Here is a 14456-nt window from a genome sequence, read left to right as displayed (position 1 = left end):
AGTGTCAAAAACATTTTCTAAATTATCATCAATTTTACTCGTAGTCCACTGTATGAAGTTTTTTTGGGTATAAAATGTAACAGTTTACTTTATTTTGCCATCCTCACTTACATAAATGAACTATAGTGTCTTGCACCCACTATATAAATATATAATGTTTGTATATAATTTATTTATAATGTATATATATATATATATATATATATATATATATTTTTTTTTTTTTTTTTGACTCGAGTTACACTTACGTGGATCAGAAAACCACTCAAGTTTAACTGATTGGATCTAAATTTGAACTATAATACATTTATTTCAACTGTAAATAACATGCAGTTAAATGTCTGAAAAATTACATCCAGCTTGCATTTACTTTTTTGAGGATTCCTTTTTTTTTAATTAAAAATGCAATTTAAAAAGTAACATTTTAAGTAAAGATCATGTCTGTCCTCATGTTATTAATAAGCGCAGTTGAGGCTTTGAATGAACTTTAAACACCACATGGATTTCTATTGTACTAGTGCCATTTAAAGTTAAAAACTTTTGCAGCTAAAATAGGTTGTTTTATATATATAATTAAATGCCTAACAGTCAGAAGCCAAAATATCACCACATACATCCTGTAATGCCTGTTTAATATTGTTGGTGTAATTCTTCATTTGTTTTAGTCACCACAGCTGTCATTTTTAGCGTAAACTTAACCAAAAAAAATTATTCCGATTTAAACAAGAGCACTGCATTTCAACACTAAACGGTTTATTTCAGCCATGTTGCACTTAGGCTGTTCCAATGACACAAGTAGCAAGGTGAGGTCAGCCATATTGTGAAATCTTATGCAACTTGTGGTCACATTCTTGCACCTTTGTTTCAACCCTCGTTATTTCAAAGGCGAACAAGAAGTTGCATGAGATGTTTCACATTGGCCACAGAGTAACTGATTTTAACCGATTAACAACCCTATTTATTATGAATGAAAACAGTCAATTGTTGGATAGCATTTTTCATAACTTGAAACATAATGAAGCAAAAAGCATTTATGAAAAAGTCAGTAACTGAAACTATTTATTGACATATAGAACTGTTTCCTATCCACAAACATGGATGAATAAGTGAACAATGAAGCACAAAAAAAAATAGTTGTTTGCAAATTCATACTCAATCTCAAAAATTAAAAACACTTTGGTGTTATATAATAATGATCTGAAAAAAAATCAGTTAGGAAAAACAACTATTTTCTGTAATAATGAATACTGAATATTACAATCTTCATAAGTTTACACATTTTTTCAGATAATACTGAAATCTCGGTGTGTCAGATGACTCACCTAAAGCAAATACAGATAAAATATGTCTTCTGGGACATGAGTCAACCAAGCAATACAATCTTTAGGTGTGTAGTTCAGTGACTAAACAAAAAACTAAGACCATAATCAGTGTCTATAATTGCCTTGAGGTGAAATACAATATTTTAATCTTGCTACATTATGTGCTGAAAGTGAACACAGCTTCATTTGCTAGACCTGCTCTCTGTGGACCACTTACTGCAGATATCAAGTCTTCAAGCTGTAGCCTATGCAAATACACTTGGATAGTGCTTTATGATTTAGTCAAATCCCAAAAAGATTTTCAGTGCACATCAGAGTCTGTTAGAGGATATTCTAAGCCATTCTTTTTGGCTTCAGGTACATTCTGGACTGTGGTTAGGACTGTCTCTACTGGAAAAGACAGGTAGAGGCTTTCCTTAAGCTTTTTTGCTGAGGGCGTTTCCTCTTTGCTGAACAATGGGTCGGTCACAGTGAGAGTAATGGAAGTCATATTTCTAGCCTTGCGTTTTGCATTTTTCTTTTCTTGTCTGTATGCAACATTCATATTTGTAACTACCTGTATAGACAAAAAGAACAATAACAGGAGAATGGTGTACATTTTTGAATAAATGCTAGTGGTTAGACATTTAAAAATGACAGGATTCAAAAGATTTTAGCAATACAAATGAATGCTCAAGCTTTACCATCTGTTTGACGTTATTCTGTTGCTCCTGCATGGAGGTAAGAAAGGCGTTTGTGTCCTCTTCATTAAGGGTCTCATCCTCCTGGTCCTGATAGTAGAGAGGATCAAACTTTGTTTTTAAAAAACAAGAGAAAAAGAAGAAATAGATCACTAAAAGAAATTCAGTCATGCTTTTTACTTTCTGTGTGTCGCACTCCAGCTCTGTTAAGCGAGTCTGAGTGGGTTTAACTAAGGATGGTCTGCATTTAGACCTATCCTATGATCACCTTCACTTGCTCCTCTTTGTGAGGACGATGGGGGCGACACATAGGACATACATTTTGTATGGCTACCTGTTTTTCATCCGGTCAGTGATGTGCTTGTCTCAATGATAAAGACCTTCAAGTGTAAGTGTGGAAATAACTGTAAACACTTGGGATACTGACTTAGTATCAAGAGGATTGATTCTCTCATAAAATATTAAAACCAAATGTTTTATCTAGCCATTTGTATATTTGTGACCCTGGACCAGAAACCAGTCTTAAGTAGCACGGGTATATTTGTAGCAATAGCCAAAAATACATTGAATGGGACAAAATGATCAATTTCTCTTTAATGCCAAAAGGATCATGTTCCATTAAGATATTTTGGAAATTTCCTACCATAAATATATCAACCTAAGTTTTGATTAGTAATATGCATCGCAAAAACTTTATTTGGAGCAATTTAAAGGCGATTTTCTCAATATTTAGATTTTTTTTTTTTCATCCTCAGATTTCAGATTTTCAAATAGTTGTATCTTGGTCCAAATTTTGTATCCTAACAAACCATACATCAATGGAAAACTTATTTATTCAACTTTCATATGATTTATAAATCTCAAGTTTAAAAAAAAACCGACCCTTATGACTGTTTTTGTGGTCCAGGGTCACATTTATTGTGAATGAGAGCCAGGGGTGTAAACATTCTAACAGAATGAAGATGTGTAAATTTTTCTTATTTTGCCTAAATATCCTATTTAGTTTAATTTAATACTGCCCTACAGAAGCTACAAAAGATACTTGTTTCCTAGAAGACAAAATAAGTTCAAATTCAAAAGTTTTCACCCCCCGGCTCTTAATGCATTGTGTTTCCTTCTCAAGCATCAGTGAGCATTTGAACCTTCTGTAATAGTTGCATATGAGTCCCTCAGTTGTCCTCAGTGTGAAAAGATAGAAATCAAAATCATGCAGATTTTGTTGGAAAGGGTTCAAATACACAAAAATGCTGAAAAACCAAAGAGTTTGTGGGACCTGAAGGATCTTTAACTGTTCAGGACAAACAAGGGACTCATGACCAACTATCACTAAACAAAAAAACACAGCGAGCATCATTCATGTAACAACACAGTTTTAGGAATTAAGTGTATGTAAACTTTTGAACAGGGTCATTTTCATAAATTTAACTATTATTTTTACTTGTGGACTACATGTAAACATTTATGTGATCTTATTTGTCAGTACCAAATAAAAAGTAACATACATTTAGCAGATTCTGTACAATCCTTTGGAGATTCAGTGTGAAAATATATATATGATTACAAGTTCTAAAATGATGTCTGATTAATCATGATTATAGGGTTGAAAACAAAAAGAAATTTGAATAAAGTTGTTTTTTTTTGTTTTCTTTGTGCACCACTGACCATTTTAACAATGTCCTTACTACCTTTCTGAGCCTTGAATGCGGTTGTTGCGTTGCTGTCTATTCAGGGACAGAAAGCTCTAGGATTTCATCAAAAATATCTTAATTTGTGATCCAAAGATCTTACAGGTTTGGAACGATATGAGGATGAGTAATTAATGACAGAATTTTAATTTTGGGGTGAACGATTTATTTAATTAAAATAAAATGTGTTTTTCACTACTTTTTTATAGACTACTTTTTACACTAAATACACTGTAATTTTACACTAAATCTTTCCACTTATTACATGAAATCATTCATTCATATCACAAAATGATCATATCTTACAAGTTAATTTTCTTACCTCAGTAGATATGCTGGCTTTTCTGTTAAACATCAAAAAGTGTGGTGTAAATTTTGTCGTAGGGTTGACCGATGTCCTGAAGGTGGCCAAAATTTGATCGAGAAAATCATCCCATTCCACCTGCTTTTCCACTACCATCTGTTTTATGGCATCTCTCAGCAGATTACTGCTATGATCATACAGTGCATTCCGCTGCGGCTGGTCTACCGACAACACTCTTTGTGATATGTTCCACCGGTCACACAGGTGCTTCGTAACCTACAATAATCAATAATAACACTGTTAAAATAAATGTAAACACCAGTTTTGCATAAAAGGTCAATATTTTGACAAAACCTGGTACCTCCTCACAGAAGTCAGCACTTTGAGAGCAAAATATTGTCTTTGCAGGACCAAATCTAGAGGGGGATTTAAAAAAAAAATAATAATAATAAAAATCACATTTTTAACAAATCAGCATATTTATTCTTTATCAACGGTGCAGTGTTATCTCACCTGCAAGTGGATGATGAAATGCATCGTGCGACACAGAGACCATCTTTCTTTTGTACAGGAAAGGCCTCTACCCATTTACTGTAATAATCTGTAATTATAACAACGTGTGTATTCCCTCCATGTGCAGTGCCTGGGAATGGACCTGTTATCAAATAACACAAGTTAAGACATTTGTTTCCTTAGAAATGTAACTCGCCAACAGAATCAACTTCTTTCAAATCAAACTTGTTACAAATTTTACCTATTATTTCAACGGCCAAAATGTCCCATGGACCATCCACCTTAATGGGTCGAACCGTTCTAGCCAGGTTTTTATTCCGCTCTGCATGTTGGCACGTTTCGCATACTTTAATCTGAAAAAGATGACACAGTGATTTGTAGACTAAATTATGAATAAAAACACAGCAGTACGAAACAGCTCCATTCCTGAAAGGGTCAGATTAATGACATCCACTGCATACCCAATCCACAACATCCTTGACAATGCCAAGCCAGTAGTATTTACTCTGAATCCTGTGAACAGTCTTCTTCTGTCCCAAGTGATGCCCGATGTCATTGAAGTGACACTCCAGGAATATCTGTCTCTTTCGCTCTGCCTCAATGACTACTTCTCGCTTTTCTTCTTTCTTCGGACCCACATAATACAACCGGCCATCTATAGAATTTATCATAAAGGTTAGAGATAATAAAACAAAGCACAAATAAAACAAATACATACTAGTTACCATTTATTTGAAATGTTCAAAACATTGTAATTAATACATTTGTGACCCTGGACTACAAAACCAGTCTTAAGTAGCACAGGTATATATTTGTAGCTATAGCCAAAAAATACATTGTATGAAAAAAAAAAAAGGATGTTAAGAGTAGCTCACTTTCAAAAATTTTTTTTACAGATAATGTACTCACCCCCTTGTCAGCCAAGATGTTCATGTCTTTTTTTTCTTCAGTCGTTAGGAAATTATGTTTTTTGAGGAAAACATTTCAGGATTTCTCTCCATATAATGGACTTCTATGGGGCCCCTGAGTTTGAACTTTTGAAATGCAGCTTCAAAAGGCTCTAAATGATCACAGCCGAGGAAAGAAGGGTCTTATCTAGCAAAACGATTTGTTTTTTATTTTATTTTTTAAATATACAATTTATATACTTTTTAACCTCAAATGCTCATCTTATCTAGCTCTGTGTGTACTCTGTGTAGAGATTAAAAAGTATATAAATTGTAAATATTTTTAGACAATAACGATTGTTTCCCTAGATAAGACCCTTCTTCCTCGGCCGGGATCATTTAGAGCCCTTTGAAGCTGCATTTAAACTGCATTTTGCAAGTTCAAACTCGGGGGCACCATAGAAGTCCATTATATGGAGAGAAATCCTGCAATGTTTTCTTTAAGAAACATAATTTCTTTACAACTGAAGAAAGAAAGACATGAACATCTTGGATGATGAATGAGAACTACTTCTTTAAGTAAAGATCATGTTCCATGAAGACATTTTGTAAGTTTCCTACTGCAAAAATATCAAAACGTAATTTCTGATTAGTAATATGCATTGCTAAGAATTTCATTTGGACAACTTTAAAAGGGATTTTCTCAATATTTAGATTTTTTGCACCCTCAGATTCCAGATTTTTACATAGTTGAATCTTTTCAAAATATTGTCCTATCCTAACAGACCATACATCAATGGAAAACTTATTCACTCACCTTTTAGATGATAAATTATAAATCATTTTCAAGAAAATGACCCTTGTGACTGGTTTTATGGTCCAGGGTCACATATATATCTATATACACTAGCACAGTTTATAATTTGGCCTGTCAAAATTATCATGGCAACATGAGAAATTAAAACAGTTTCCAGGAAATACTGCAAAACACTGACATTATGATGATTCTGATACATATGCAAGATTTGCTCTCACCGTCAATCATAAATTTCTGAGCATATCTTTTGAGATTTTTCTTGCGAATAGGATTCATGGTTTGAGGATAACAGCCCTCGGCAACAAACGTGTAAATGTCCCCCAGTCTGTTTGAGCTGGACTCCACCACCTCCTCTTCGGCAACTGGCAACGAGTCCACACTCAACATTCTGCCGCGAATATACGGTCCCAGGCTTTAAATACATAACAGTGGGCACAGCTAAATAATCATCCAATTTTAAATTCAAAATTACAGGCGCATCGATATATGGGACAAATAAAACGTGTTTCTGAACAACTCGAGTTTTGCCTTGAACTTGCACACTCACACACAATAACAGTCGGACGGAAGGAATTAAGTGATGTACCAGGATGTAAACACTACTTTTATCACTCTCTATATATATCGTTCTTTTTAGATAGGAACTCATGCAGGGTGTCTAGACTTTTTATACTTATATGCATATAAATATCTAGCATTGTTAAATATGATTGTTTTACTTAAGTATTCATTTCATCGAAGCCGTTTGTTTCTTTACGGACATTTTATTGGTTGTTCCAAAACATTCAGTGAGTGGGCGGAGCTCTGAAGAAATTGACAGTTCAAACTAGTCTAACCCTTGTTCGCTTATAATGTTATAAAAGCTGTTACGCATATTTAAATATATACTAATATGTAGAAACCTGTATTAGCCACACCATGAAGAAATTTTACACATGCAACTGTTATTTCAGAGATAATATCTTTCTTAAAGAATACAAACTTCACGTTCGTTTCGTCTCAGAGAGACAGTTCAGGACGGACTATGAAAATGTAAGTGAGCTATAGCATCACCAGCTAATGTTTTAAGGTTAAACACTTTTCAATTTCTGTGTAAACACCACTGACATTTGCTTAAGATTCTCAGATCCCTGGGTTGTGTGTCTGAATCTCAGTTCAGAGACGTGCTTGGAAAGGTGAGTGGGCTCTGGGGAGCGGAAATCACTCTTGTGATAACGATGGACATCAGGCCTGTAAGAGGGTGGTTATTTACTCAGCCGTGTATTTATAGATTCATGCAGAAATCGAAAGACGCCAGAACCATAAATTGAAATCGGCAGAGAGAGCAGCTACCATCAAGGAGATTTATACGCCTCTACATCAGCATGTTTATCATTTGCAGGTACTTATATTCAGCAGTGCCAGTGTCAGGTAGTCTATGATTCAAACTCATATACTATAATATCATATGTTACATGCAAGGAATCATTCCTGGCCCCAGAGTTCTTACAGTTGGTAAAATACTGCACTTCAAGTAATGCAACTGTGGAAGGACTAATGAAACTCATCCAGACAGAAGCAGGTGGGCTGCTTCTTTACACATTTTTTTAGGTTGAAATGCATTGACTGTCATATTATGGAAGAAAAATCAAGCCAACAAATTCTGTTTATTTTATACTTTGCAGCACCAAGGGTTTTCCGATTCCCAATGTTCCAAAAGGAATTCTGCAAGGACTTTATAGAGGAGCTGGAGCATTTTGAACAGTCTGATGCACCGAAGGGCCGGCCGAACACCATGAACAATTATGGAGTACGCATTTTTATCATACACACTTCACACAGAAAAAAAGGAGCCAGAATTGTACCTTTTAGGGTACAACAGCTTGACACTGCAGCAGTAGCCTTAAAAGGACATCTGCATGCCTTTTTTACTCTAATAGGTACATACAAATTACTACTCTAAAGTACTAATATGTACCTATCAGGTGTAGAAAAGGTACAGAGATGTCCTTTCAGGGCTACTGCTCTAATGACAAGCTGTTGTACCCCAAAAGGCACAATTTTGATATTGCCATCAAAAGGCAGACTAATATTGTTCCTCTTGTTTTTTTGTATAATAATAATAATTTGACACCTCTCTCAATGAATACAGATTCTCCTTGATGAACTGGGGTTTGATGAGAGTTTCATCACCCCGCTGAGAGAGGTCTATCTGCGTCCGCTCACGGCTCTGCTTTACAGCGACTGTGGAGGAAGCTGTCTGGACAGTCACAAGGCTTTCGTAGTCAAGTATGCTATGCGTGAAGACTTGGACCTGAGCTATCATTACGACAACGCTGAAGTCACTCTCAATGTATCATTGGGGAAAGACTTTACAGAAGGGAACCTTTTCTTTGGAGACATGAGACAGGTATTGTGAGTTATAGTTTCCAATAGAGCTTGGAAATTATGTTATGATTGTCAAGACAACTTTTAAGAATTCCCAGTTTTTGACATGTCAAATGTGAGATATTAAAGGGATAGTAGCCAAAAATTTAAATACTTTCATGAATTGCTCACCCTCATGTTGTTACAAACTCATAAGACATTTGTTCATCTTTGGAACACAAATGAAGATATTTTTGATGAAATCCAAGAGCTTTCTAACCCTGCATAGACAGCAACACAACTGATGTTTAAGGCCCAGAAAAGTAGTAAGGACATCATTAAAACAGTCCATGTGAAATCAGTGATGTCAGTCTTCGCTGCGCGTTCATGAGAGTACTAACGTAGAACGTCCCTCTCTCTGTATATTTTGGCTCAAATAAGTAAGGCTGGGCAAAAAATTGCAAGTCATCCTCCCTGTTGAAATCTTCAGACATGTTTACTAATCACATCCAGGTTCCGCGTCAGAACGCCGGCTCCTTCATCAACAGCACCACACCCAATTTTCATTTTAGGGTGAACTAACGCTTTAATATCTATTTATATCTCATTATTCAAGTTTTTTATATCTATCTACAGTTGAGGTCGAGTTTACATACATCTTGCAGAGTCTGCAAAATGTTAATTATTTTATCAAAATAAGAGGGATCATGCAAAATGCATGTGATTTTTTTTATTCTGACCTGAGAAAGATATTTCACATAAAAGACGTTTACATATAGTCTACAAGAGAAAATAACAGTTCAATTTATAAAAATGACCCTGTTCAAAAGTTTACATACACTTGATTCTTAATACTGTGTTCTTATCCTAATGATCCACAGCTGTGTATTTTTGTTCGTTTGTTTTGTTCAGTGGTAGTGAACAGTTCAACTGCCTTCTGTGGGACCTGAAAAATCTTTCAGGTCCCACAAATTATTTGTTTTTCAGCATTTTTGTGTATTGTGAATCCTTTTCAACAATGTATGATTTTGATCCATCTTTTCACATTGAGGACAACTGATTGACTCGTATCCAACTATTACAGAAGGTTCAAACACTCATTGATGCTCTAGAAGGAAACACAATGCATTAAGAGCTGGGGGATGAAAACTTTTTTAATTTAAAGATCAGGGTAAGTTTAACTTTTGTTTTCTGGGAAAAATATAAGTAGCTTCTAAAGGTTAGTACCAAATGAAAAAATATATCTATATTTAGGCAAAATAAGAAAAATGTACAGATTCTGTTCAAAAGAGACATCCCCATCTCTTAATCCATCGTGTTTCCTTCTGAAGCATCAGCGAGCATTTGAACCTTATGTAATAGTTTCATATGAGTCCCTCAGTTGTCCCCAGTGTGAAAAGATCTCAAAATCATACAGTCATTGTTGGAAAGTGTTCAAATACACAAAAATGCTGAAAAACCAAAGAATTAGTGGGACCTGGAGGATTTTTCTGAAGAACAGCGAACAGTTTAAGTGTTCAGGACAAACAAGGGACTCGTGAACAACTATTAAACAAAAAAGCTGTGGGTCATTCAGGTAACAACACAGTATTAAGAATCAAGTGTATGTAAACTTTTGAACTGGGTAATTTTTTATAAATTCAACTATTATTTTCTCTTGTGGACTATAAGCAAAAGTCTTTTATGTGAAATATCTTATTCAGCTCAGTGGCAAATAAAAAATAACATGCATTTTGTATGATCCCTAACATTTTCTGCTTGATGAATACAATCAGTTGAAAAAATGATATAACATTCACCATTCAACTCCCCTAAAAGCACAAACAAACAGTTTCTTCCAGAAGAGATTTTATTTCACGATTATACAACACTTCACTTTACAAAGACATTGACAGCTGTGGATGAAACAATGGGCAGCACAAGCATGCAGCCTAGTAATTCATATTAAAGGTGTATTCACAATATCCTGTTCATGTGCGTTTGTTTTAGGTGCCTCTGAGTGAAACAGAGTGTGCGGAGGTGGAGCATCATGTAACTGAAGGTCTGCTGCACAGAGGCCAGCACATGCACGGAGCTCTGCCCATCTCCTTAGGCACGCGCTGGAACCTGATCATATGGATGCGAGCTTCACGTGAGAGGAACAAACTCTGCCCTATGTGTGGTAAGAGACCCACACTAGTGGAGAGTCACGGAATCAGTGATGGCTTCACCATGGACCCTGATGACACTAGTAGTAATTGGTCATGTTCTTTAACATGATCAGTGCGGATTTTAGGACTAAAATGATCTTGGTACCTTCTTCAAAATCAGTACTAAAGGTATAACTGTTGATTTATGGACTGTAAATGGTCATTTTGAGTGTAATTTTGACGATTGTAAATGATTTATAACTTGCTGTTGATGTTAGTCCATGTCTTATCTGAGGATAAACTGTTAATATATACAAGGAATTTTAGATGTACAATAAAATAAAATAAACAAAAGAAGAAAAAGAATTTTAAGGTATATGGCTTGTATGTACAAAAACATTAATTTCAGTAAATATTTTCTTTCCTTTACCAAAATTCAAGTTGCCAGGAAACTGAATTATTGCATCTTAAAAAGCTATTATTTCTTCCTCCAGAGGTCAAATCTCATGTCGGCCAATATCCATCATTTGCAACACAATATTCATATACAGAAAAAAAAAAAAACATCCCTGAACATACACTGAAGTCACACAAGCATTCTGAAACTTTCAAAGGAAACAAAATGAAGGGTCAAAATTTCATTTGCTATTTCAAAGTTAGTTTTTTGGTTGTTTCTTTTCCCCAACTTTGATTTTTGAGTGTTACAGGCAGGAAAAGAAAGGGAAAGGAAGGAAAAGCATGGCTGTTCAGAGAAAGGCAACACTACTAGACCCAGAGGTAGCAGTTGCAGAGGAAAATCATAAGCGTTTATCCCAGTAATCAACACATCAAAGGTACTGGAATCTTGAATATAAAGTAAATCTAGTTTTCTAAAATGAAAATTTAAAACTGATTTTGTCTAAAATATATTTTCATTTGTAGTAAGAAAATAATCTTTCTGCTTCACAGTATCTATGGTGTCACATTGTTTCCTATTAATAAACTTCACTACATTTTCAGCTGTTTTGGCTCTTCACATAAGAAATGATGATTAATGCATTCATTGCGTAAATCATACATTTCAACTAAATGTTTGCCCTTACTTCAAAATAACTCAACCTCTGACTTCTCATGCCACGTTACGGTTATGTCTTCCCATGAAGTGCTGTCTGATCCGCTATGTACCATAAGTGAACATAAACCTGTGTATTAGCCACACAGAATCTTCTTGCACAACTGGAGAACCAACATTATAGCGTTGTTTCGCTGCTCATGTCCCTGTGATCTCTGTGTCTGCTTCTAGGGTTAATATCTGTGTCGTCATAGTCCGACTCCATCTCAATCTTCACCTGGGGCACGGGGCAGGACATCCCTCTGGTCATTGGCATCGCCGGTGATGATGGACAGGAGATCTTCAGGTGCAGAGTGATGCTGTGGAATGGCAACTTCCAGTTACAAGAGTGAGGAGAAGTAGGAGGAGAGGACTATGATAGAAAGGAGGACCAGCTGAGGAGCGGTCTGTATTAAGATGTCCAGGGGAAAGATTTGGGAGCAGGATACCCGAATCAAAAAGAAGGCCCAGTATGTTTGTCATAGGTTAAGGGGGTTACACTTTACAATAAGGTTCATTAGTTAACATTAGTTAACTGCTTTACTTACAATACTTCTAGAGCATGTGTTAGTCTTAGGTAATGTTAATTTCAGCATTTACTAATGCATTATTAGAATCAAAAATTGTGTTTGTTAACATTAGTTAATGCACCATGAACTAATATGAACAACTGTTTTTATTAACTAACGTTAACAATGATTAATAAATAGTGTCATAAATGTATTGTTCACTGTTTGTTCATGTTAGTTAATATATTACTGTTAGCAAATGACACCTTATTGTAAAGTGTTACCAGTTAAGGAGATAACTAAGTGTTTAAATGTGATAAATACTAGGGCAACTATGGTCAACCTGAACAATAAGGTTCGACATTAACATTAGTTAATGCATTAGGAATCATGAAATAATGTTGGTTCTTGGTTAATGTTCATTTTTGGATCTGACATTCCTAATATATTTTTAATATTCCTGATAAAAGAGTATAGAATATGTAAGGTCATTTATAGTTTTTTTAACAGGACTGTCAAAAATGGTCAGTATTATTTTAAAAAAGAATTTTAATGCTTATCAACGGCTGACTTTATTTGATCAAAATACAGTAAATATTATTACAAGATACAATAACTGCTTTCTATTTGAAATGATATTTTAAATATTATTTACTCCTGTGAGGAAAAGGTTTTTCCAGCAGCCTTGATCCTTCAGAAATCATATTAGCTTATTTGTTTAAATAATAAACAGTTGTGCAACTGAATGTTTTGTGTAATGTTCTGTGATATTTTTCTAAAGATTAATTTTATAAATAGAAAGTAAAAAAAACAGCATTTACTTTTGATCAATTTAATGTCTTGTAGCTCAAAAAAACATAAATATACATTTATTTATTTATATCAAATCTTACTGACCCATATATATATATTCTATATTTAGAAAATATACTATATAGCAATAGTATTATTATAAAGTGTTATGAACATTAACAAGAGTATATGTAAAAATTAAGAAATGCTATATTATCTAATATGATGCCTAATGCAATAACTAATGTTAACATATGTGACCCTGGATCACAAAACCAGTCTGAAGTAGCAATATCCAATTATACATTGTATGGGTCAAAATTATAGATTTTTCTTTTATACCAAAAATCATTAGGATATTAAGATCATGTTCCATTAAGATATATTGTACATTTCCTACCATAAATATATCAAAACTTAATTTTTGCATTGCTAAGAACTTCACTTAAACAACTTTAAATGTGATTTTCTCAGTATTTTGATTTTTTTTTTGCACCCTCAGATTCCAGATTTTTAAATAGTTGTATCTCGGCCAAATATTGTCCTATCCTAACAAACCATACATCAGCTTTCAGATGATGTATAAATATCAATTTAAAAAAAACTGAACCTTATAACTGGTTTTGTGGTCCAGGGTCACATAATAAACCTTTGTTAAAGTGAACACTTCATCCAAACCATGCCCCCTGAACAGCAATGCAGACATGAAACCCAGCAGATTTTACATCATTTCTACATCAGAGTGATACAGAGGCACACATTTGGATAGTATGGGTTGTGGATATAGTGTGAGAGGACCCAGGCTGGGGAAAAAACCTAGAAAATCTAATAGAGTTATTCTGTATAAGCACTTTTAAAGGAACCACAATTATACAGGAAAAGAAACAACCAAAATTCCTTAAAAGAACTAATGTACATTGTTACATTATGGACTTTATATTAACAAAAAATGTATTTTAGAAAGCTTGCAGAAAGCAAATCAAATTTCTCACTGGCATCTTTCCCAGTATTTCAGCGAAACTGTACCAACATCTAATTATGGAAGTTCAATAAATATTATTTATGTGCTCCTTCTTTGGGTGTGAAAATGTAAGCAAAAGAAAAAAAAACATATGCATAATACAATACATTTGAACACATTTTCTATAATAGCATGCAGAGTAAAATACTGGTGGTTGCATGAAAACAATTCTATCTGCATTGCTTCAAAGCGCATGGCAAGGGTCTTAGCAGTTATACATTTAATATGCAGAGCTGCCTCTCAACTATGTCATCTATTTCTACTCTAAGTATTATTAGATGAGTATTTATTTAATTCTCTCACATTTTTAAAAACTAATAAAGTCAGTATCAGTGGTAATAACTGCCCGGTTGGCATCGTG

General features: G+C 34.4%; 3 protein-coding genes across 4 annotated transcripts in view; 1 reads left to right on the top strand and 2 right to left on the bottom strand.

Annotated features, from left to right (window-relative positions):
* Nucleotides 1-1050: 1050 nt before the first annotated feature.
* LOC141334729 (gypsy retrotransposon integrase-like protein 1) lies at nucleotides 1051-6751 on the bottom strand. 2 transcript variants are annotated; one of them, XM_073839948.1, is made up of 8 exons: nucleotides 6427-6751; nucleotides 4966-5159; nucleotides 4746-4857; nucleotides 4505-4646; nucleotides 4353-4407; nucleotides 4010-4267; nucleotides 2006-2113; nucleotides 1051-1878 (listed from the first exon to the last, which is right to left on the bottom strand). In XM_073839948.1, the coding sequence occupies exons 1-8, from the start codon at nucleotides 6593-6595 to the stop codon at nucleotides 1624-1626; spliced, it is 1293 nt and encodes a 430-aa protein (XP_073696049.1). In that variant the 5' UTR covers nucleotides 6596-6751; the 3' UTR covers nucleotides 1051-1623. The 2 variants fall into 2 exon arrangements, with proteins under 2 accessions (XP_073696049.1, XP_073696050.1); XM_073839949.1 differs by having other exon boundaries at nucleotides 2006-2092.
* Nucleotides 6752-7010: 259 nt separating this feature from the next.
* On the top strand, nucleotides 7011-11049 carry ogfod2 (2-oxoglutarate and iron-dependent oxygenase domain containing 2). Its single transcript, XM_073839950.1, has 7 exons — nucleotides 7011-7240; nucleotides 7327-7383; nucleotides 7479-7589; nucleotides 7670-7769; nucleotides 7873-7997; nucleotides 8340-8597; nucleotides 10544-11049. Exons 1-7 carry the CDS (start codon nucleotides 7127-7129, stop codon nucleotides 10811-10813), a joined length of 1035 nt encoding a protein of 344 aa, XP_073696051.1. The 5' UTR covers nucleotides 7011-7126; the 3' UTR covers nucleotides 10814-11049.
* A 149-nt stretch (nucleotides 11050-11198) lies between these two features.
* Nucleotides 11199-14456, bottom strand: part of slc4a5a (solute carrier family 4 member 5a) — a 53143-nt gene continuing 49885 nt past the window's right edge. Inside the window, exon 23 of the mRNA XM_073839947.1 lies at nucleotides 11199-12093. Within this exon, the coding sequence (XP_073696048.1) occupies nucleotides 11913-12093 (181 nt within the window). The 3' untranslated portion in view covers nucleotides 11199-11912. The remainder of the gene's footprint in view (nucleotides 12094-14456) is intronic.

This window comes from Garra rufa, chromosome 5 (genome assembly GCF_049309525.1).
Source record: "Garra rufa chromosome 5, GarRuf1.0, whole genome shotgun sequence".
NCBI classification, from domain to species: Eukaryota; Metazoa; Chordata; class Actinopteri; order Cypriniformes; family Cyprinidae; genus Garra; species Garra rufa.
Note: the sequence above shows the minus strand (reverse complement) of the source record. Positions and strands in the feature narration are given on the sequence as shown.